At 41.6% G+C, this 25,308-nt stretch overlaps 1 protein-coding gene across 1 annotated transcript; it reads right to left on the bottom strand.

Annotated features, from left to right (window-relative positions):
* Positions 1 to 11,027: 11,027 nt before the first annotated feature.
* On the bottom strand, positions 11,028 to 11,713 carry LOC129728444 (uncharacterized). Its single transcript, XM_055686887.1, has 2 exons — positions 11,258 to 11,713; positions 11,028 to 11,155 (listed from the first exon to the last, which is right to left on the bottom strand). The coding sequence occupies exons 1-2, from the start codon at positions 11,697 to 11,699 to the stop codon at positions 11,028 to 11,030; spliced, it is 570 nt and encodes a 189-aa protein (XP_055542862.1). The 5' UTR covers positions 11,700 to 11,713.
* Between the last annotated feature and the right edge of the window lie 13,595 nt (positions 11,714 to 25,308).

Below are 25,308 nucleotides of genomic sequence, written 5' to 3'. Positions count from 1 at the left end.
TACGGAGAGTGCCTTACATCCTTCATCGATCGGAGAGCCTCAATAGAACTGAGACTGTCCGTAAAGATGAAGTAATGGTCCGTGGGCATTGCTTCAATAATCCCTAAGGTATACTGAATTGCAGCCAATTCTGCGACGTAAACAGAAGCAGGATTATCGAGCTTGTAGGAGGCGGTAAAATTATTGTTGAAAATACCGAAGCCAGTGGACCCGTTGAGAAGTGATCCATCAGTATAAAACGCATTGTCGCAGTTGATGTTTTTATATTTGTTATAAAATATTTTAGGGATCTGCTGCACGCGTAAATGATCCGGGATTCCACGAGTTTCTTCCATCATGGATGTATCGAAAAACACAGTAGAAACAGACGTATCTAATAAGTTGACACGATTGGAGGTGTATGAGGAAGGATTTATACTTTGAGACATGTGATTGAAATACACAGTCATGAAACGGGTTTGAGAATTAAGTTCAACTAGCCTATCGAAATTTTCAATTACCAAGGGGTTCAAAACCTCACATTTGATGAGAATACGAGTAGTCAGATCCCAAAAGCGGTCTTTTAATGGGAGAACGCCCGCCAAAACTTCCAAACTCATCGTATGGGTCGAATGCATGCAACCTAAGGCAATACGCAAACAACGATACTGCAATCGTTCCAGCTTGATTAAATGGGTGTTTGCAGCGGAACGGAAGCAGAAACACCCGTACTCAAGCACCGACAATATCGTTGTTTGGTAAAGCCTTATGAGGTCTCCTGGGTGGGCGCCCCACCATGATCCAGTAATTGTCCGGAGAAGATTCACTCTTTGTTGACATTTTTTCATCAAATACCGAACGTGACATCCCCAGGTGCCTTTCGAATCGAACCAGACACCAAGATATTTAGATACCAAAACCTGAAAAATCGTTTCACCCATTAACTGTAAGTGGAGCTGAGCAGGCTCACGCTTCCTAGAAAAAACTACTGTCTCAGTCTTCTCCGGAGAGAATTCGATACCTAGCTGTAAAGCCCAAGCAGACAAATTGTCCAAGGTATCTTGCAATGGTCCTTGCAAATCGGCAGCTTTGGCTCCTGTAACAGAGACCACGCTGTCGTCTGCAAGTTGTCTTATCGTGCATAAATTTGCCAGACATGCGTCAATGTCATTTACATAAAAATTGTAAAGAAGGGGGCTTAAGCATGAGCCCTGGGGAAGACCCATGTAACTAATACGAAAAGTTGCCAAATCGCCATGCGTAAAATGCATATGCTTTTCGGACAACAAATTATGCAAAAAAATGTTCAAAATCGGTGAAAATCCTTGTCGGTGAAGTTTGCCCGAAAGAATGTCAATAGAAACGGAATCAAAAGCCCCCTTAATGTCCAAGAACACAGATGCCATTTGTTCTTTGCGAGCATAGGCTAGCTGAATATCTGTAGAAAGCAACGCAAGACAGTCATTCGTTCCTTTGGCACGGCGGAAGCCAAATTGAGTATCTGATAGTAGACCGTTTGATTCGACCCAATGGTCTAAACGACGTAGTATCATTTTCTCCAGCAATTTCCGGATACAGGATAGCATTGCAATCGGCCTATAAGAGTTGTGATCAGAAGCTGGTTTTCCCCGTTTTTGGATGGCGATCACCTTCACTTGCCTCCAATCCTGCGGTACAATGTTTTGCTCCAGGAACTTATTGAGCAACTTCAACAAGCGCCTCTTGGCATTGCCGGGTAGATTCTTCAACAAGTTGAATTTGATTCTATCTAACCCAGGCGCGTTATTGTTACAGGACAGGAGGGCAACTGAAAATTCTGCCATCGTAAAAGGTGATTCTATCGCATCGTGGCCCGGAGATGTATCGCGAACAAAGTTTTGCGCAGGAACAGAGTCCGGACATACTTTCCTGGCAAAATCAAATATCCACCGATTTGAAGACTCCTCGCTTTCGTTGACCGTTATACGATTTCGCATTCTTCGGGCTGTATTCCAAAGAGTGCTCATCGATGTCTCCCTCGACGTTTCGTGTACGAACCGGCGCCAATATCCACGTTTCTTTGCTCGGACCAAGCTTTTGAACTTGGTCTCAAGCTCCAAATACCGCTTAAAATCGTCGGGTTGACCTTTCACCCAAAAGAAGGCCTTAAACGCGTCGGATTTTTCCGTGTAGACATCGGAGCACTCTTTGTCCCACCACGGAGTGGGAGGCCGTTCTTTGATAGTCACGTCGGGATATTTCTTAGTTTAGGCTTGCAACGCGGCGTCGAGAATCAAGCCCGCGAGGAGGTTGTATTCTTCAAGTGGTGGGTGATGTTGAATCGACTCGACAGCTTCTGATATCATTTCCTCGTATAATTTCTAATCGATATTCCGTGTGAGGTCATACGGAATATGAACTGATCGCGTGCGAGTTGAACCATTATCAATTGAAATTTGAATAGGCAAATGATCGCTACCGTAGGGATCAAGGACTACCTTCCATATGCAATCCAACCGTAGCGATGTTGAACATAAAGATAAATCTAAAGCACTGGGGCGCGCTGAAGGTTTCGGAACGCGTGTCATATCCCCGTTGTTTAATATTGTCATGTCGAAGTCGTCGCAGAGGTTATAGATCAAAGAGGAACGGTTATCATTAGAAGGGGAACCCCAAGCCACGCCGTGAGAGTTAAAATCTCCCAAAATCAAACGTGGCGAGGGAAGAAGTTCCATTAAATCAAAGAGCAGCCGTTGCCCAACCTGTGCTCTGGGAGGAATATATATTGAGGCAATACAAAGCTCTTTACCTTGTATTGTCATTTGACATGCGACAGCTTCGACGCCTGGGACCGTGGGGAGGTTAATACGATAGAAGGAATAGCACTTCTTAATCCCTAGAAGTACTCCTCCGTAAGGGGTGTCTCGGTCGAGGCGAATTATATTAAAATCATGGAAGCTAAGATCTACATTTGAAGTGAGCCAAGTTTCACAGAGGGAAAATGCATCGCATATATGCTTATTAATCAAAACTTTAAATGAATCAATTTTGGGGATGATACTTCTACAATTCCACTGTAAAATAGAGATAGAATCCTTCATCTCAGCCGATGAATTAGCCATCGAAGGATACGATCGCTGCAAGGAGGGGCCATTTAGCAGTCAACTGCTTCAAAAACGTTTTAACTGTTGGTAGAAATGCCAGCAGAAGACTTTTAAGAGGATCAGTTATGTTGAAATTTTCAAAAATCCAGTCCACAATATCTGAAAACTTCAGCAGTCCAGATTCTGGCTGAATCTTTGACGAAAAAGAAGGAACAGTTGGGTTTTTTGATGTTCCTGGAAGTGCCGGAAACTCCTTACTTGAATTCAGTTTTGCCAATCCCGGAGGAGTTTGCTTCGGATTTTCTACAGCCCTTTTTGTTTCTTAGTATCAGTAACTTCAGATGGAGACCTTCTCTGTCCTTTCCTAGGAAGCCTAGGAGAAGAAAGGTTTTTCGTCTTCCTAGATTTCCCGGGTTCAACAAAAGAAGATTCCCCAACTGAATCGTCAAAATCAGACTCATCGGATGGCAAGACCTCGAAGAGATTCGGGGAAACCAGTTTGGTGGCAGCGGTCTCTTTGAGCATTTCTGCGAAAGTGCGCTTAGAGCGCTCTTTCAGAGACCGCTTGATCTTGTCTTGGCGCTGTTTGTACGCGGGACATGCAGACAGCTCATACGAAGTCTGCCCACAATAAAGGCACTTTTCAGCACCCTTATTACAGGCGTCATCCGCATGTTGCTCTCCGCACTTGCCACAACGTGCTTTATTGCCACAGTGGGAGGCCGTATGGCCCAACTGTTTGCACTTGAGGCAATTCATTACCCGCGGTCAGAGGCGACGCGTGACCAAGTGGGCCACCTGTTCAATCGACATTTGCAACATTAAAACAACAGTATTGCGATAACAGATTTTAAAAGTTTTATTTATCAACATTTATTTATATAACAAAGGAATCCTTCGGTTTACTTTTAACGCAAACTTGTCGATAATATCGTCGTAGAATAATGGCGTCAGCATCATCTCATGGAGTAAATCTTTCTCCACAGCCATCATCATAATACCAAATAATCGATTCTGGCCCGATTTAGACCGCAAATAATTTTTGATCCGTCGGAGAACCGAAAACGTTCGTTCGACGGACGCCGTTGTATTAGGCAATGTCAGTATCATTCTGGCCAGCCGAAGCGTTTCGGAGAAAGTTTGATGCAGGTTTTGTCCAAGGATAAACGAATTTAAATACAATATACTTTTGCCTCTGAACTCTTCGCGCGAGTAAAGAACGGTCAGCTCATTATACAGCTTCGCTTCATCGAATTTAGAATGGTACGGAATAAGCATTTTCAAATTCTTTGTAGGGAATGTGACATTGAATTCGGCAAATTTTTCGTGATTCAACAAAATGATGAATTTGTATTCATCTAGTTCTTTGAATCGTTTAGACATTTCGTCAATAATTTTGTCAATGAAAAAGTCATATATGGGACGATAATTGATACCGTTGCTATCAAAATTTGATACAGAACATCTGTATGTGCAAAAATATTAGCAAAAAGTTTGAGCAAGAATACGGTATTGAATTCAAGCATGAATGCGTGAAGACCTCTGGCTGTAGTACAAGTTTCAGCATCAAAGACACTGTCGCCAAGATAAATCTCACCTAAACATTCATTAATCGCTGCATAATTCGAATCAATTATTTTGATCATACGCGAATTATACGACCATTTGGTCTTGCAAACATTTGGTATGTGGGTCTCCATAAATTGCTTTAATGTCTCGCTGCGTTTAGGTGACTGCGAGAAAAATGCCGCGAGTGATGAGATCGTGTTAAAAACCTTGCTGATTTCTTGTTATTTGTGCACGAGTGAAGAAGCACCAAATTAAGCACATGTGCGCGGCAGTGGATATATCCAGCTTTTGGAAACCGTTGCTTCACCAATCTTTGCACTCCAGATTTGTCCCCGGACATTACAGCAGCTCCATCATAGCTCTGAGCTACAACTTTGTCACCATCAAGACCAAAATACGCTGCTATTTCATCAACGTGTCCGGCCAACGCAGCGGCGGTTTTGTCACTGCTAACGTCTGCCAATCTAACGAGCCTTTCAACTGGTGTTCCTAAAATTTTAATGAACAAAAAAATGTTTGAGCCTCGTTGAATTAAAAAAAATCAACTATTTGTTAACATATTTGCACATATATTTTATGAATATCTCTTACCATCGGGCCGTAAGTAGCGCAGAGTACAAGATAGTTGCGATAACCGAGCCGAATCTGTTGATTCATCCATCATAATGGACACGAACTCAGCATCAAAAACTTCTCTTTTAATTGTTTGAAGCATGTAGCTTTCAATGCATTCTATAAGCTCGTTCTGAAAGCCTCCCGACGTTCCGCTGAAAACTTTATTATTTATAAAGTCCTGGAATGCTGGATCCCTGGCGGCGATCAACGTGCAGAGGTCTTTATAATTTCCTCTGTTCGTGGAATCAGAACATTCATAATGTCCGCGAAAGGCGAGACCGTGAGTGCCAAGAAAACAGGTGATCTCAATTAAAGTTCGCATACCCTTCCGGTTTTTCGTTACTTCTTCGTTATGCTTATTGCGGGCGATCTGCCGGCTATGGTCAAGTGCTTCGTCTATCCTCATTTGCCCGAACATCGATAAGGCAAGTGAATTGTTTATGTGATCTTTAGAGCTCGAATGCGTTTTAATTGACGCAGAAAGGTGATTCAGATCACTATATCCTTCCTTACTCCAAACATTTTTTTCATTGGCGCTACGGAAAAGCAAACATGGCCAGCAGAAAAGTTTATTTAATTTCGCCGATCCACACAGCCATTGCTGGTCATACGATGACACATTAGAGTTGCGGGACATAATTTTCCCCTTCAACATATACGCGGATTTCAATTGTTCCATGGGTGGACGAGGAACCGGATGTCCAATAACTTTAATTTTTTCTTCCATGGTTCTGGCGACAAACGGGCGCTTTAGCATTTGCTCAATAATGCAATGATCCATAACGTTGTCCATCTGGAAATCCACGCAAACAATCTCCAGTAGGTATATGGTAGTTTGTGATGATTAATTGAAATATATCTCGCGTAATTTTTCAAAGCGACCTATCTTACATTGAGAGACTCTCTTTGTTTACTTTCTCTTCAAATCAATAATTATGTTATTTTTTCCATATTTCATAACACTCAATTATTGTTGAAAATACCGAAGCCAGTGGACCCGTTGAGAAGTGATCCATCAGTATAAAACGCATTGTCGCAGTTGATGTTTTTATATTTGTTATAAAATATTTTAGGGATCTGCTGCACGCGTAAATGATCCGGGATTCCACGAGTTTCTTCCATCATGGATGTATCGAAAAACACAGTAGAAACAGACGTATCTAATAAGTTGACACGATTGGAGGTGTATGAGGAAGGATTTATACTTTGAGACATGTGATTGAAATACACAGTCATGAAACGGGTTTGAGAATTAAGTTCAACTAGCCTATCGAAATTTTCAATTACCAAGGGGTTCAAAACCTCACATTTGATGAGAATACGAGTAGTCAGATCCCAAAAGCGGTCTTTTAATGGGAGAACGCCCGCCAAAACTTCCAAACTCATCGTATGGGTCGAATGCATGCAACCTAAGGCAATACGCAAACAACGATACTGCAATCGTTCCAGCTTGATTAAATGGGTGTTTGCAGCGGAACGGAAGCAGAAACACCCGTACTCAAGCACCGACAATATCGTTGTTTGGTAAAGCCTTATGAGGTCTCCTGGGTGGGCGCCCCACCATGATCCAGTAATTGTCCGGAGAAGATTCACTCTTTGTTGACATTTTTTCATCAAATACCGAACGTGACATCCCCAGGTGCCTTTCGAATCGAACCAGACACCAAGATATTTAGATACCAAAACCTGAAAAATCGTTTCACCCATTAACTGTAAGTGGAGCTGAGCAGGCTCACGCTTCCTAGAAAAAACTACTGTCTCAGTCTTCTCCGGAGAGAATTCGATACCTAGCTGTAAAGCCCAAGCAGACAAATTGTCCAAGGTATCTTGCAATGGTCCTTGCAAATCGGCAGCTTTGGCTCCTGTAACAGAGACCACGCTGTCGTCTGCAAGTTGTCTTATCGTGCATAAATTTGCCAGACATGCGTCAATGTCATTTACATAAAAATTGTAAAGAAGGGGGCTTAAGCATGAGCCCTGGGGAAGACCCATGTAACTAATACGAAAAGTTGCCAAATCGCCATGCGTAAAATGCATATGCTTTTCGGACAACAAATTATGCAAAAAAATGTTCAAAATCGGTGAAAATCCTTGTCGGTGAAGTTTGCCCGAAAGAATGTCAATAGAAACGGAATCAAAAGCCCCCTTAATGTCCAAGAACACAGATGCCATTTGTTCTTTGCGAGCATAGGCTAGCTGAATATCTGTAGAAAGCAACGCAAGACAGTCATTCGTTCCTTTGGCACGGCGGAAGCCAAATTGAGTATCTGATAGTAGACCGTTTGATTCGACCCAATGGTCTAAACGACGTAGTATCATTTTCTCCAGCAATTTCCGGATACAGGATAGCATTGCAATCGGCCTATAAGAGTTGTGATCAGAAGCTGGGTTTCCCCGTTTTTGGATGGCGATCACCTTCACTTGCCTCCAATCCTGCGGTACAATGTTTTGCTCCAGGAACTTATTGAGCAAGTTCAACAAGCGCCTCTTGGCATTGCCGGGTAGATTCTTCAACAAGTTGAATTTGATTCTATCTAACCCAGGCGCGTTATTGTTACAGGACAGGAGGGCAACTGAAAATTCTGCCATCGTAAAAGGTGATTCTATCGCATCGTGGCCCGGAGACGTATCGCGAACAAAGTTTTGCGCAGGAACAGAGTCCGGACATACTTTCCTGGCAAAATCAAATATCCACCGATTTGAAGACTCCTCGCTTTCGTTGACCGTTATACGATTTCGCATTCTTCGGGCTGTATTCCAAAGAGTGCTCATCGATGTCTCCCTCGACGTTTCGTGTACGAACCGGCGCCAATATCCACGTTTCTTTGCTCGGACCAAGCTTTTGAACTTGGTCTCAAGCTCCAAATACCGCTTAAAATCGTCGGGTTGACCTTTCACCCAAAAGAAGGCCTTAAACGCGTCGGATTTTTCCGTGTAGACATCGGAGCACTCTTTGTCCCACCACGGAGTGGGAGGCCGTTCTTTGATAGTCACGTCGGGATATTTCTTAGTTTGGGCTTGCAACGCGGCGTCGAGAATCAAGCCCGCGAGGAGGTTGTATTCTTCAAGTGGTGGGTGATGTTGAATCGACTCGACAGCTTCTGATATCATTTCCTCGTATAATTTCTAATCGATATTCCGTGTGAGGTCATACGGAATATGAACTGATCGCGTGCGAGTTGAACCATTATCAATTGAAATTTGAATAGGCAAATGATCGCTACCGTAGGGATCAAGGACTACCTTCCATATGCAATCCAACCGTAGCGATGTTGAACATAAAGATAAATCTAAAGCACTGGGGCGCGCTGAAGGTTTCGGAACGCGTGTCATATCCCCGTTGTTTAATATTGTCATGTCGAAGTCGTCGCAGAGGTTATAGATCAAAGAGGAACGGTTATCATTAGAAGGGGAACCCCAAGCCACGCCGTGAGAGTTAAAATCTCCCAAAATCAAACGTGGCGAGGGAAGAAGTTCCATTAAATCAAAGAGCAGCCGTTGCCCAACCTGTGCTCTGGGAGGAATATATATTGAGGCAATACAAAGCTCTTTACCTTGTATTGTCATTTGACATGCGACAGCTTCGACGCCTGGGACCGTGGGGAGGTTAATACGATAGAAGGAATAGCACTTCTTAATCCCTAGAAGTACTCCTCCGTAAGGGGTGTCTCGGTCGAGGCGAATTATATTAAAATCATGGAAGCTAAGATCTACATTTGAAGTGAGCCAAGTTTCACAGAGGGAAAATGCATCGCATATATGCTTATTAATCAAAACTTTAAATGAATCAATTTTGGGGATGATACTTCTACAATTCCACTGTAAAATAGAGATAGAATCCTTCATCTCAGCCGATGAATTAGCCATCGAAGGATACGATCGCTGCAAGGAGGGGCCATTTAGCAGTCAACTGCTTCAAAAACGTTTTAACTGTTGGTAGAAATGCCAGCAGAAGACTTTTAAGAGGATCAGTTATGTTGAAATTTTCAAAAATCCAGTCCACAATATCTGAAAACTTCAGCAGTCCAGATTCTGGCTGAATCTTTGACGAAAAAGAAGGAACAGTTGGGTTTTTTGATGTTCCTGGAAGTGCCGGAAACTCCTTACTTGAATTCAGTTTTGCCAATCCCGGAGGAGTTTGCTTCGGATTTTCTACAGCCCTTTTTTGTTTCTTAGTATCAGTAACTTCAGATGGAGACCTTCTCTGTCCTTTCCTAGGAAGCCTAGGAGAAGAAAGGTTTTTCGTCTTCCTAGATTTCCCGGGTTCAACAAAAGAAGATTCCCCAACTGAATCGTCAAAATCAGACTCATCGGATGGCAAGACCTCGAAGAGATTCGGGGAAACCAGTTTGGTGGCAGCGGTCTCTTTGAGCATTTCTGCGAAAGTGCGCTTAGAGCGCTCTTTCAGAGACCGCTTGATCTTGTCTTGGCGCTGTTTGTACGCGGGACATGCAGACAGCTCATGCGAAGTCTGCCGACAATAAAGGCACTTTTCAGCACCCTTATTACAGGCGTCATCCGCATGTTGCTCTCCGCACTTGCCACAACGTGCTTTATTGCCACAGTGGGAGGCCGTATGGCCCAACTGTTTGCACTTGAGGCAATTCATTACCCGCGGTCAGAGGCGACGCGTGACCAAGTGGGCCACCTGTTCAATCGACATTTGCAACATTAAAACAACAGAATTGCGATAACAGATTTTAAAAGTTTTATTTATCAACATTTATTTATATAACAAAGGAATCCTTCGGTTTACTTTTAACGCAAACTTGTCGATAATATCGTCGTAGAATAATGGCGTCAGCATCATCTCATGGAGTAAATCTTTCTCCACAGCCATCATCATAATACCAAATAATCGATTCTGGCCCGATTTAGACCGCAAATAATTTTTGATCCGTCGGAGAACCGAAAACGTTCGTTCGACGGACGCCGTTGTATTAGGCAATGTCAGTATCATTCTGGCCAGCCGAAGCGTTTCGGAGAAAGTTTGATGCAGGTTTTGTCCAAGGATAAACGAATTTAAATACAATATACTTTTGCCTCTGAACTCTTCGCGCGAGTAAAGAACGGTCAGCTCATTATACAGCTTCGCTTCATCGAATTTAGAATGGTACGGAATAAGCATTTTCAAATTCTTTGTAGGGAATGTGACATTGAATTCGGCAAATTTTTCGTGATTCAACAAAATGATGAATTTGTATTCATCTAGTTCTTTGAATCGTTTAGACATTTCGTCAATAATTTTGTCAATGATAAAGTCATATATGGGACGATAATTGATACCGTTGCTATCAAAATTTGATACAGAACATCTGTATGTGCAAAAATATTAGCAAAAAGTTTGAGCAAGAATACGGTATTGAATTCAATCATGAATGCGTGAAGACCTCTGGCTGTAGTACAAGTTTCAGCATCAAAGACACTGTCGCCAAGATAAATCTCACCTAAACATTCATTAATCGCTGCATAATTCGAATCAATTATTTTGATCATACGCGAATTATACGACCATTTGGTCTTGCAAACATTTGGTATGTGGGTCTCCATAAATTGCTTTAATGTCTCGCTGCGTTTAGGTGACTGCGAGAAAAATGCCGCGAGTGATGAGATCGTGTTGAAAAACCTTGCTGATTTCTTGTTATTTGTGCACGAGTGAAGTAGCACCAAATTAAGCACATGTGCGCGGCAGTGGATATATCCAGCTTTTGGAAACCGTTGCTTCACCAATCTTTGCACTCCAGATTTGTCCCCGGACATTACAGTAGCTCCATCATAGCTCTAAGCTACAACTTTGTCACCATCAAGACCAAAATACGCTGCTATTTCATCAACGTGTCCGGCCAACGCAGCGGCGGTTTTGTCACTGCTAACGTCTGCCAATCTAACGAGCCTTTCAACTGGTGTTCCTAAAATTTTAATGAACAAAAAAATGTTTGAGCCTCGTTGAATTAAAAAAAATCAACTATTTGTTAACATATTTGCACATATATTTTATGAATATCTCTTACCATCGGGCCGTAAGTAGCGCAGAGTACAAGATAGTTGCGATAACCGAGCCGAATCTGTTGATTCATCCATCATAATGGACACGAACTCAGCATCAAAAACTTCTCTTTTAATTGTTTGAAGCATGTAGCTTTCAATGCATTCTATAAGCTCGTTCTGAAAGCCTCCCGACGTTCCGCTGAAAACTTTATTATTTATAAAGTCCTGGAATGCTGGATCCCTGGCGGCGATCAACGTGCAGAGGTCTTTATAATTTCCTCTGTTCGTGGAATCAGAACATTCATAATGTCCGCGAAAGGCGAGACCGTGAGTGCCAAGGAAACAGGTGATCTCAATTAAAGTTCGCATACCCTTCCGGTTTTTCGTTACTTCTTCGTTATGCTTATTGCGGGCGATCTGCCGGCTATGGTCAAGTGCTTCGTCTATCCTCATTTGCCCGAACATCGATAAGGCAAGTGAATTGTTTATTTGATCTTTAGAGCTCGAATGCGTTTTAATTGACGCAGAAAGGTGATTCAGATGACTATATCCTTCCTTACTCCGAACATTTTTTTCATTGGCGCTACGAAAAAGCAAACATGGCCAGCAGAAAAGTTTATTTAATTTCGCCGATCCACACAGCCATTGCTGGTCATACGATGACACATTAGAGTTGCGGGACATAATTTTCCCCTTCAACTTATACGCGGATTTCAATTGTTCCATGGGTGGACGAGGAACCGGATGTCCAATAACTTTAATTTTTTCTTCCATGGTTCTGGCGGCAAACGGGCGCTTTAGCATTTGCTCAATAATGCAATGATCCATAACGTTGTCCATCTGGAAATCCACGCAAACAATCTCCAGTAGGTATATGGTAGTTTGTGATGATAAATTGAAATATATCTCGCGTAATTTTTCAAAGCGACCTATCTTACATTGAGAGACTCTCTTTGTTTACTTTCTCTTCAAATCAATAATTATGTTATTTTTTCCATATTTCATAACACTCAATGCATAGTAAGCAAGACAGTATTACTATCTCTCGATTAGGGGAAGAGAGCTTAGAAAATATATATAATGACGACGTAATTAACGAAACAAAGTGAGAGAGGAGATAATCTGTCATTGTTACTTAGGTCCCTTTGAAAAATTACGCGAGATATGATGAAGTAATTAAGCTTTACTCACCACGTATCGTTCCTTAAACGAGATTGAAATTTCACACAAGAAAGCAACAGAAATTTGAAAGATGGAGCAATGGTAGTCTTAGCCGTCACAAACAAATCAAAAGCAACCGTAACGTGAGCAGTCAAACATGTACTATACCATTCTAGTTACCATACTATGGTTCAAGTTATTGAATGAACAACATCGAGAAAAATGGCTTGAACCGAAACCACACATCAACGAAAAAACACCACTACATCTACAATAACCATGAATGAATTTGTTCGATTTTTCATTTGTATCGCACTCAGCGCTGCGCGACACTTTTTTTCTCACGTGAAGAATAATGTCATCAATGAGGAAATACATGAAAACCCTTCGCTGCACTCTCGGCTTTGCATCGACCTGACGCTCGCTTGAGCGTTGAGAGCTGTGTACTCTCGCGGCCTCTCTCAAATTTCAATGAACGAACATCAAAGAATGGTGGGCGTGGGGGTCGGCGTCAGCGGTATCGTTTCCATCGGCTTGGTTCAACATAATTTTTGAACCGCAAATGTCATTTTTACGCAAGGCTGCGCATTAGTAGTGGTGCACGCTTTATGTACATAACTGGCTGCGTACGCTATAGTACTTGAAAATGCAGAGAAGTGTTTGAATGAATGCTAGTTCAGATAAATGATTTGAACAAACGGTAGTCATTACTGCTTATCTCGTTGTGTTGTGTTGTATTACGGGTGAGCTGTGTTGCGGGTGGGTTGAGTAGTGTAGAGTGAGTTTAGCCAGGTTATATTCTTCACGGTGGAGAAATAAATAGAAATTGAAATTGGTGGAAATAAATTGAAAATTAAAAAAATGTTCGAATGTTCGAAATAACATTAAGGTTACAAGAAAACTTAATGATGTCAGATCCATGCTACAAATGAGAAATAATTCGAGTAATTGTTCTGAAATTGTCTACCTGTCCTATGAACAGGTTGAACAGGTGGACGAGACGCCTCTGCCCGCGGTACAAACAAGCACCTTGTCCACGAGCACATAGCTCGGCAGAGCAGACCCGGCGAAAGTCACGCGAAAAGAGTCTGAAGGGGTGTAAGTTTTTACACCCTTGTCGAGCGATACTGAATGTAATTGCTTGCATTCAAGTATCTTGGCAGGTTCAAGGCTAGAATCCTTGAAAAGGCCTTTTTCAGCCTTTAACAGGTCCTCGACAGTCAGACTCGATTCGCTGACCACACCGTCAATCTCAACTACGCGAGCTGGAATGTACACGTGGTACTCCCGAGCTCACAAGCAGCAATCTCGTTTGCTTGCTTGAGGTCGGACACCAAAACACGCGGCTTATTCGGGCGTAATTTCACACGGCTGTAAACCGTGCCAGATCTTTACATATTTGCATTGTGTTCAATGCTTTCACTTTCGGCCGGAAAAATACAGCCCCAATACCAACTTTGCCCTCCGGATACTGCTTAAGCCGATGGGTAGCTTCCTGCGGGGTTCCATTCTTAACCCTTGGAGCTTTGTATCCGGGAGGGCTAGGCGGTAGAACGAGCGGGTTTTCATCCCCGCGTTCGTCGTCCATGTTGGACGCGTGAGCCACACACGCAAAATGCCAATCAACAAATAATATTGTAGAAAAAAAACCAAGAAAAAAAAACTACTTATCTTCTGCAGCCGCTCTCCACCGCAATCAGCGCACGGGCGATGCCAATCTCCAGTCCTTCACACAAGAGTCCGGTAGCAAAAGCTGCAGCCGCTCCAGTCACACAGCAGCACCAGTACAGCCAAACAGCAATACGCCGGGTACTGGATCTCTCGCAGTAGCGACACAACGTACAGTCTGTGGCGTACGGTAGCAATAGGCGATGATGCGTTCCTTTGTCTTCAATAGACGACGGCAACGAGCAGCAGTGCACACGCAATACAATGCACGGTGACCTTGAAAGCGATTAACTGGTCGGCACTATCGAGATCGAAATTCAATTGCGACCGAACACGACGAGAGCACAACTCGGAATGACTAACTTAATTGCTAACTTATTGGCTATAAAGAAAGCTTATTGTAGCAATTGACGATTGCAACGATTTTTGTCGAAAATTGTTAATAACTTTATTTGACATAGCTTCTAATGGTTCAACACCAGTAAGTCTTTGTAATTCGAGTGTACCAAACCAAGGAGGAAGCTTCAAAATCATTTTCAGAATTTTATTCTGAATCCTTATGAGCGTTTTCTTCCTTGTTGAACAGCAACTTGACCAGATCGGTACAGCATAAAGCATTGCTGGTCTGAAAATTTGTTTGTAAATCAAAAGTTTGTTCTTTGAACAAAGTTTAGAATTCCTGTTAATGAGAGGATATAAACATCTCGTATATTTGATGCACTTGGCTTGTATACTCTCAATGTGTTCTTTGAAAATAAGTTTTTTATCGTAAACTAGTCCCAAGTACTTAACCTTGTCAGACCAACTTAAAATAACTCCATGCATCTTGACAACGTGATCATTGTTTGGCTTGAGGAAAGAAGCCCTAGGCTTATGGGGAAAAATTATCATTTGAGTTTTAGAGGCATTGGGAGAGATTTTCTACTTTTGCAAGTAAGAAGAAAAAATATATTAGGTGATTGTCTTTTTGCGTATTTGCTTATACTTACTTATTTACTTATTTTCATGTATAGTGCAGCTATCGGCACTTCCTGTAATTTCATGCAGCTGCTTTTCCGTATACTTCCGTGCACTGTCCGGATGCTTGGTTGTAACATTTCACGACCTCTACCTCCAGGATTTCGATCACCGTACCCAACGACGTGTCGCAGTTCTTGGCCAGCTTGCTAGTGCTAGGGAATCTTGTTCTTGGCTTTCAATTTGGTCTGCTTAGCTGCGCTTATTTCGCTTCTTTAGCCCGTTTCTTATTGTTGACCTCTATTAAACAGTGCTTCGACACCTCCGATTTCGTATACTGCCCAAGCTTCCAAGCATCCGTGACCTTTATTGTACATAAACAAAAACACATGAGCATGAACAATGCCCACAAAGAGGAGAAAAAACGCACTCATTGAACACTCAATCCGTATTAACGGGACGGGATTCCCGCTAACCGCTAACTTATTATAACGCAGATTTTCATATGATTATATTTATCTCTTATTCATCTATCTGAATATATAAAAATAGAGTTCTGGCCTTAAAGTCTACCGATCGGCATGAAAATCTGTATGTAAGGGGTCATGGTGCCGGGAAAGGTAATTGTGATAGGTCGATATCCCTCCCATACAAACAAAACATATGTGGAGGTTTTTGAGGGCAAGAAATATTCCTATGTTGGTTTGACAAAATTCCCTCTTCTGAAAGAGTGGGCTTCATGCAAGCAAAAACACAAGTTTGTGCATAACTCCGGAGTTAATAGCAAATGGAACTAAACGGGGAAAGAGAGGGTTTTAGAGTACGAGAAATGTTTCTATAATGGTTTCACAACCCAGTCAAGTTGAAGGGTGCCGTTATTTAGACGGTGTGTGTGTGTATGTGCAGATTTTTATTCTTACTCACTTTTCTCAGAGATGGCAAGACCGATTTTCATGAAATTAATTACAAATGAAAGGTCTAGTTATCCCATAAGACCCTATTCAATTTTATTGTAATCGGATTTTTAGTTTCCAAGGTTATGTAACAAAATGCAAAAATAATAGAACATCATTATCTCAAAAACCACACAACCGATTTGAACAAAATTGGTTTCAAATGAACGAGCTATCTGAAATACTCCTAACTTTTGAATTTCAAAAAAATTGAACATATGGTTCAAAAGTTATGAAAAGAAACGTGTTCTGAAGACTGTTTAATCTCACTCATTTTTCTCAGAGATGGCTGGACCGATTTTCATAATATCAGTGTCAAATAGAAGGTCCAGTTGCCCCATAAGACCCTAATGATTTGTTTTGCAATCGGACTATTACTTTGCGTGTTATGTTTAACCGTTATGTACTCGGCAGGGTACCCGGGTACCTTTTCAGACTTTATTGCTTTTAAAAACAAGGATAACCTCAACTCATCCAGCTGAAACTTATGGAATGCTCCTAACTAGTGGAAATAAAGCATTTCCTATCATCAGACTTTTCATAGCAGCAGCGGGGGTCGGAGGGGAAGGCTTCGGGTACCCACAAAATGAAATGAGCCTTGCTTTTTCATTTCTTGACCGGTATTCGATCTTGGCCTATTAAAAGATTGGAAAATCTTTCTACTTTTAGAATCCGAGACCGACATGAACCTGTGACCACATCTGGTTCCTGTAAATCCGGATCTTTGGAAGCACGTTCCGGTGAGACATGTTATTACAATTGTCAATAAAATCGACCAATATTGGTATCAAAATTCATGAAATCACTCCAGGAGTTGATTTTCATTCATTTTGAGTCCATCTGATAAATTATCCGAAATGGCCATTTCGGAGCAGATTTCCGGTCTTGGACATGATCCCGAAGTTCCGGATTTACGGGAACCATATGGGGACCAATCGTTGTTTAGGTCCCGTATAATAAAAATAGACAAATTTTCCAGTCTTTTGACGGGTCAAGATCGAAAATAGGTCAAGAATTGAAGAAGTAAGAAGCATTTCATTTTGGTGGGTACCCGGGTACCCTGCCGAGTACTTACGTGTGTTGAAATTGCCGAGTACATAACGGTTAAAAATATGAAATCCAGCTATGAAAAGGAACATATTCCGAAAACTACTTGAGCTCACTCACTTTTCTCAGAGATGGCAGAATCGATTTCCAAAAAATTAGTGTCAACTTATAAGTCTAGCTGCCTCATAACACCCTATTGAATTTTACTGTAATCGGACTGTAACTTCGTCTGCAAAGTACCGATATGTGAAAATCACGAAACTTCATTATCTCAGAAACTCCATAACCGATTTGATCAATATTATTATCAGATCAGCGGGTAGTTAAGGGTTAACTGATGAATTATGATTGAACACGTGGTTTAAAAGTTTGGCTGCCCTATACGTTCCCATTTGATTTGATTATTATCGAAATTAAGCAACCGTTATGTATTAAATTGTTAATAAAACAACGAAAGTCTATTATCTCAAGATTACATGACTGATTTGAACATAACTAGTGTCATACGAACGAGTCATCTCTTGAACTTACAAATAACAAACTTCATAATAATTTGATATGTAGCTCAAAAGTTATGGAAAGAAAAGAAATTCAAAGACTATTTAAAACTATATCTGCTTTGATCGATATATGTGGCCTGAACATAACTTGAATGTGGTATCGTACCATTTGAACTTTCCAAATTTGTTCCACATTCCTTGCGAATGCACGACGTATCGGCCATTGGCGTTGACGGTGTTGCTGATATTTGTTTGGTTTCTGCGTGCGAAAAAGAAAGAAGGAAATATTTTTGCTTTTGTCATCACGCACATTTTGACAATTACATACGAGAGTTCACGTAGGTGCGAACAGCCTTCGAAATCTCTTTCAACGCGAATAAACCGAATAGGATATGATCAAAGTCAAATACAAAATCGTTTGAAATGATTGGTTTTATCGAAATGACAACATTTTCGACTTTTGGCTTCTGTACATCGCCTTAATTCTGAATATATTTATATTGGGTGGTATGCGGTCATCTTCAGCAGATTTTCTAGCATCAATCTGACACCGGAAATACCCATATTGGGAGCAGGCTTGCCAGATCTACGGATTTACCCGTAGATCTACGGATTTGTTTGCTTCTACGGAATAACATTTATATGGGAAATCCGTAGAAAAGAGGGGAAATCAAGGGAAATCCGTAGAATCTACGGATTTTAACGAAATAATTCTGGCGACGCTGATTGGGAGGTATTTAGTTATTTTGGTTGTTTTCAAGAAACTAAAAGTGGTCGCCTTTAAATTCAAAATGGTGTCCAGGGTCAATTTTTGGTTTCTATGCATCATCTCGATTACGGAAATATACATATTGAGTATTATTCGGTCATTTTCGACTGTTTCCTATAAGTTGCCATTTAGCCAGTGGTGGGCACCGCTAACCGAAAATTTAGCGACGCTAATCGCTAACTCGCTAACCGGAAAATTTAGCTCGATAATCGCTAAACGCTAAACGCTTAACCCACATTAGCGGAACTTTCGCTAATCGCTAACTTTGATTAGTCATATCGCTATATTTATAGCTCGTGTTTTGTAAAATTTGGACCACTTTGATCTGTTTTGGTTAAACAAACGAAAACAATTACTTTTTAAAGCTATTTACAGTAAGAGGTTTACGAAACGGTATTTTTATTTGATTTTGTATAAACAAGAATAACAAAAGTTATTTAGATTGCATTGAAAATAGATACTCTTAAAAAAAGTTTTCATAAAAATTCAATTATTATCTGAATCGAAAAAGTAGAACCAAAGTTGTCATAATTTCAAGCGCATTGCAATTTACCAAAGTTCTTGGTGTGCCGAAAATTCAATCTAGACCTTGTGCTTGCTCTTCAAAATGCTCCTGTGGCTTGTACGATAACTGAAACTCCATTCTAGGGTAAAAAACTGACAAAAGTAACTTTCGCAGTAAAGTATGTTCATTTTTCGGAGCAACTTACGTACGTCATCAGCAATTCACAGTTTTCCTGAATATTTCTATTGTCGCTTCTCTACAAAATTTAGCGAATTAGCGATTAGCGTTTCGAAGGCCAAAATTTTAGCGACGCTAACAGTTTCGCTAACCAGCTCAAAAATTAGCGAAATAGCTAAATCACTAACTGAATTTTAGCGTCGCTAATTAGCGAATTAGCGAATTAGCGGAATAATGCCCACTACTGCATTTAGCAATTCAAAATGGTGCCTGAGGTCAATTGTTAGCTCATTACATCATTCTGGTTCCAGAGATACTCATATTGGATGGTATTTGGTTATTTCAGGCTGTTTTTCACAAACCGGAAGTCGCAATCTTGGATTTCAAAATGGTATTTAAGATAATTTCTGGCCTCTGAGCGTCATTCTGGTTGAAGAAACACCCATATTGGCTGGTATTTGGTCATATTCAGCTGTTTTTCAGAAACCGGAAGTCGCCATCTTAGAATTCAAAATGGTATCTGTGGTCGATTTTAGCTCCTGTGTATCATTCTTGATCAGGATATATTATAAGGGGTGGAAATCGGCCATTTTTGGCTGTTTTCCGGAAACGGGAAGTTGCCATCTTACAATCCAAAATGTTGCCTGAGCTCGATTATGGATCATATTTGTTACCACTAAAAACATTCACCTGCCAAATATGGTTCCATTTAGTTGGTTAGCTCTCGAGATGTGCGGAAATTTGTGTTTCATTTGTATGGAATCCCTCCCTTAAGAAGAGGGAGGGATCTCAAACTATCATAGAAACCTTTATCGACACCAAAAACCCATGCATACAAATTTTCACGTCGATCGGTTCAGTAGTTTCCGAGCCTATATGGATCAGACAGACAGACCGAACTGCATTTTTATATGTATAGATTATAACATCAATATTTAAGAACCTAAAGAGTGAATATACATTTATTGGATTGAAGCGTTCATGTAAAACTATTTTTACAAATAAAAGTTTGAATGAGGAAGGCTGGGTCTGACCGCTAGGTGGATTACTTTAGGTTTTAATTGAGGCGGAGTTTATGCGAGTTAGGAAATTGAGGCAATATATCGTTGTAAGTTGTAAAGTAGACAAAGTTTGTGATTTTTTCGAGGATACGAAAAATGAGCATGATAATGTGATTTAGACTTAGAAAAAAATTCCTTCGTCCAGTCTGAACGAGGGAAATTTTGTTCAAAATCTAAATTACACCCTCAGCCCGTGCTCGTTTTTCGCAGCCTCGAAAAAATCACATACATTGCCTACTTTATAACTTAAAGTGTAAGTCATAGTACAAAACTGTAATAATTTCATGACATATGTCGTTGCCCATTTTTGTAAACCGGTCTTTTTACGCAGATTTTCATGTTCGCAAATTTTTGAATTAATGCTATTTTCCATTTTTTAGAATATGTACGAGGAGCCCTGAGAATATTAAGACATCTCACTAATCGAGGAATCAAGATTTGGATTGAGCCAGACGAAAACGTGGATGCTGCTCTCGCGTCACCGCTGATATAGTGGATAGTGGTATGTATGTAAACACTTACTTTTGGTCATCTATCTTCCATATTTTCTAATATAATTTTGTTCTTAATAGGTTGACGATACATGTCCAGATTTTTCAACTGCGTCAACATGTCATATGCTGAAAAAATTGCCATTACCGAACCGCACATACCTTGGAGAGAAGTTCAAGACTGGGAAATACTTTCTCATATACAACTCGATTGTACTGGAGTGTGGAAATTTTTGGACTGCATTTGATGTATTCCTGAAAATTTTCATTGTGTTTCAATTGAAAGTTCCCGTTTTGCTTTCAAAACTCTTAGTTTGCGTCAGTCTCTGGAAAATCCCCATAACATAAAAAAAAATTACTGTAAACAACCTTAGCAAGCGATTCGAAGATTTTTTCGGCTAAGTATATGTACATCCTAATTAAAAACCGCTAGTCTATTCTTGGAATATAAAATCTAAATATGAATAAAAATATGTTTGCTTAAGAATGTTGCGTATCGTATTTCCGATACTTAGAATTAAATACCTATTATTCAATAATAAAGACGATGAATCGTTAGTTTTTATGTAAATCATATCGTTGACTAATGAACATTGTTTTAAATATTATTTTTTAAGATTTTGATTTTTATTTGGTAAAATAACCGAAATTTCCAAATTTTTCTGCAGGAATTTTCAATGCATGATTTGGGTAGTTTGAACTTAATTTTGGGTAGTTTTTACTAGAAGCTCTGATCTCATCGTTGAGTACTTTTAACCCAACTTGTAGTTTATATCGGATTACCCAATTTTGGGTACTCTGCATTTAACCTAATTTTGGCTAGCTGCAGTAAAGGTCCGAATTGTGTAAAAAGAACCTAATTTTGGGTAATTTTAGTTTTCTGTGTACCAAATTCTTCCTCTAATACTTCCCATCTCGAGCGTGCGGCTATGCCGCTTGTTACAAATGTTAGGTCAATCGCTGTAGCAGAACAATTTACTTCTGGGATGGTCGTTGGTTGGCCGTTATTCAGCAGTATTAACATAGATAGCGCTCAACTTCCAAGTCGAACAGACGTGTTTACGCGAAGGAAATCTTGGAAGTCGTTCTTAAGCTTTATCATTTAGTTTCGCCGCGAAAGTTCATCACCGAGCCGTTGTATGCTCAGTGTACCACTACTCCGCGATGATACGCCGCGAAAACACTCCGCATAGATTATGCGGCCTTGCCGAAAAACCAGACTATGTGAAGGTGCAAAGTTTCGTAAAAACTGTGCTGGGCTTGAAGCCAGGTGAAGTGACGAGAATCCAGTGTAGCCGTACTCTCGGTTGTGCCTTCTTAAAGGTTGTTGACCATGCGCTGGCACAAAAAGTGTGCGACGAACATGATGAAAAACACAAAGTGACAGTGGAAGAGGGCAAGAAGATTCCCCTACGTATAACGATGGAAGACGGAGCCGTGGAGGTGAAACTGTTCGATCTGTCAGAGGCTGTTTCGGACGAATCCATCACCAAGTTCCTATCTCAATACGGTGACGTCATATCGGTACGCGAACAGATGTGCGGTGCTGATGAGCAGCTCGAGTTCCCGGATATTTCGACTGGAGTTTGGGTTGCAAGAATGGTTGTAAAGCGCAACATCGAGTCATGGGTCTTCGTAGATGGCGAATGGACATACCTATCCTACTATGGCCAACGTCAAACCTGCCGACACTGCCGGGAATACATGCATACCGGAGCGTCCTGCGTGCAGAACAAAAAACTGCTTGTGCAAAAATCGTATGCCGATGCTACGAAACAGCCAGCTGCAGCTCCAGCCAAAACTAACACAAAAGGTAGCAATACCAACGCTGCCAAGTCCATCTCTGTTGGGTCTGGGTCGTCCCCCAGCAAAGAAGAAAAAGCAACCACAGCAGCAGCAAAATCAACACCAAAAGAATTGGAAGCTTCTCGACATGCAATCGGAGCAGCAGTTTCCCTCACTTAATGTACCAATAATCCCCAAATCGAGATCGGTGCGATCATCTGACAGCAGGTTATTACCCTCTACCACTGGTCAACAACCTCCAGCTAGCGGTGAAATAGAGCCAAGATCCGATAGCACTAAGCCCGATGGCAACGAGACAGACGAATCATCACTTTCGGTGAACAGCAAAATAGTGAAAAAGCGCAAACACAAGAAACGACGCAATGGTGTTGAAAGCTGGGACGAAATTGACGACGGCGGCAACGGAAACAATAGTGACGACGAAGTGCAGGTGTTAGAACTTTGAAATGGATCAGTTCGCCAGTTACAACGTTGCCACTATAAATATCAACACGATTACAAACGAAACGAAACTCAACGCTCTCCGAACGTTTTGTAGAACGATGGAGTTCGACATCGTGTTTCTACAAGAAGTGGAGAATGCGCAACTCACCATCCCAGGCTACAATATTGTCACGAATGTCGATGAAAGCAGAAGAGGGACGGCAATAGCAATGAAGGACTACATACAGTTCTCGCATGTAGAAAAGAGCTTAGACGGCAGACTCGTCGCTCTTCGGGTAGCAAACACTACGCTGGCAAATATTTATGCCCCATCAGGCACAGTGATGCGAGCCGAACGTGAGCGTTTCTTTGAGAACACAGTTGCTTTCTATCTTCGGCATAACACCGAAAATACCCTACTCGCTGGGGACTTCAATTGCGTGCTGCGGCCATGTGACGCGTCGGGCTGCAACAACAGCCCTGCCCTGCAATCCACCATCCAGCAGCTCAGGCTCAGCGATGTCTGGATAAAATTGTACCCCTCAGCCCCCGCACCAACATACATTACACACAACTCTGTCTCCAGGCTCGACAGAATGTACGTCAGTCATGGTCTCTGTGCGCATCTGCGGAACACAGCCACTCATGTATGCTCCTTCACAAACCACAAAGCGCTTACTGCCCGATTACGCCTCCACAGCCTCGGGCGCGCACCTGGTCGCGGATACTGGTCCTTGCGTCCCCACCTTCTGACAACAGAAAACATCGAAGAATTCCAAGTTCGATGGCAATATGTGACCCGACAGCGGCGAAATTTCCAAACTGGATGACGTGGTGGCTTTTTTGTGCTAAGCCAAAAATAAAATCGTTCTTTCGATGGAAATCTCACGAGGCGTTCAGCGAGTTCCACGCAGTACATCAACGGCTATACGCCCAGCTGTAGCGAGCGTACGATGATTATTACCAGAATCCAGCAATATTAACTACCATAAAAAAAAGCACAAATGCTCGCGCATCAGCGAAAATTTTCGCAAAACTTCATGCGCATCAATGACACCTATATCGCCGGAGAAAGCATCAGCACATTCCAGCTGTGAGAACGGCAAAGGAAAAAAAACGTCATTACGGAGCTACACGGGAAAAACGACGAAATATTAAACACCTCTGAAGCAATCGAAAATCATTTGTTTCAATACTTCAAGGACCTCTACACGGCGTCAGCGGTAAACGAGGAAGCGAGGCAACCCTTCCAATGCAATCGAGTCGTACCTGAAAATGATATTTCCAATGAGGCTTGCATGGCTGAAATAACAACAGCAGAAATCCTGGGATCCATACGATCGTCGGCCAAAAGGAAAGCTGCTGGCAGCGATGGGATAACTGTCGAATTTTACCAACGCACATTCGACGTGATACATCGAGAGCTGAACCATGTACTGAACGAGGCGATGACAACCGACTTCCCACAAGATTTTGCCAACGGCGTGATCGTGCTAGTGCGAAAAAGAGGAACAACAAACACTGCACGAGGATATCGCCCGATCAGTCTGCTAAATGCAGATTTCAAAATTCTCAGCCGAATCCTAAAGGCACGACTTGAACTGATAATAAAATCGCGACGAATACTGAGTGATGCCCAAAAGTGTTGCAACGACGGGCACTCAATTTTCGAAGCCACTCTTTCTCTGAAAGATCGAATCGCTGAGCTGCGGGCGCGAAAGAGAAGAGGGAAACTGATAAGCTACGAATTGGACCACGCTTTTGATCGAGTGTCCCTGTCTTTCCTGCACGAAACTATGCGCCAGCTGGAAATAAACCCGGCTTTCGTAAATGTGTTGAAACGAATAGCAGAGCGATCGTCTTCTCGACTGTTGGTAAACGGTATCGGTATCGGTTGGTAAACGGTAACGTAAACGGATATCGATGCTGCTTTTCGTCATCTATCTTCACCCACTTCTCCAACAGCTGGAGCGGCGTATCGGTACCGATCTGGTGGTAGCATATGCTGATGATATCTCAGTGATCGTCACAAATACACAGGTAATTGAGGAAATCAATGAACTGTTTGATCGGTTTGAACAGACTGCTGGCGTAAAATTGAATCGTAATAGAACTGTTGCGATTGATGTCAGGCTCAGTGATGGAGACCCATTAATTGTACCTTGGCTGCAAACAGCAGAAAAGGTTAAGGTTCTGGGTATATATTTTGTAAATTCAATACGAGCCATGATAAAAATTAATTGGAAAACACTGGTAACAAAATTCACTCAGCAACTATGGATACACTCGCTGAGAAATTTGAATCTCCAACAAAAGGTGGTACTATTAAACACATTTATCACGGCGAAAATTTGGTATGTTGCACCAGTTCTACCACCGTATTGCTGTATGCAGGCTGTATGCAGCCAAAATCACGGCCACTATGGGTTCGTTTTTATGGCGCGGACTTCCTGCACGCGTTCCAATGCAACAAATGGCGCGCGACAGAAACTCTGGTGGAATGAATCTGCAGTTACCGGCATTGAAATGCAAAGCATTGCTGATCAATCGGCACAT

The sequence above is a fragment of the Wyeomyia smithii genome, chromosome 3 (genome assembly GCF_029784165.1).
Source record: "Wyeomyia smithii strain HCP4-BCI-WySm-NY-G18 chromosome 3, ASM2978416v1, whole genome shotgun sequence".
NCBI classification, from domain to species: domain Eukaryota; kingdom Metazoa; phylum Arthropoda; class Insecta; order Diptera; family Culicidae; genus Wyeomyia; species Wyeomyia smithii.
The sequence above is the reverse complement of the archived record's forward strand: the minus strand, read 5'-3'. Positions and strand labels throughout refer to the sequence as shown.

Excerpts from the sequence above, each read along its gene's own strand:
- LOC129728444 (XM_055686887.1), bottom strand. The coding sequence starts at position 11,699 with ATGTTCGGGCAAATGAGGATAGACGAAGCACTTGACCATAGCCGGCAG. Across the intron at positions 11,156-11,257 it reads GCGCTACTTACGGCCCGATG|GAACACCAGTTGAAAGGCTC; the intron begins GTAAGAGATATT and ends TTAAAATTTTAG.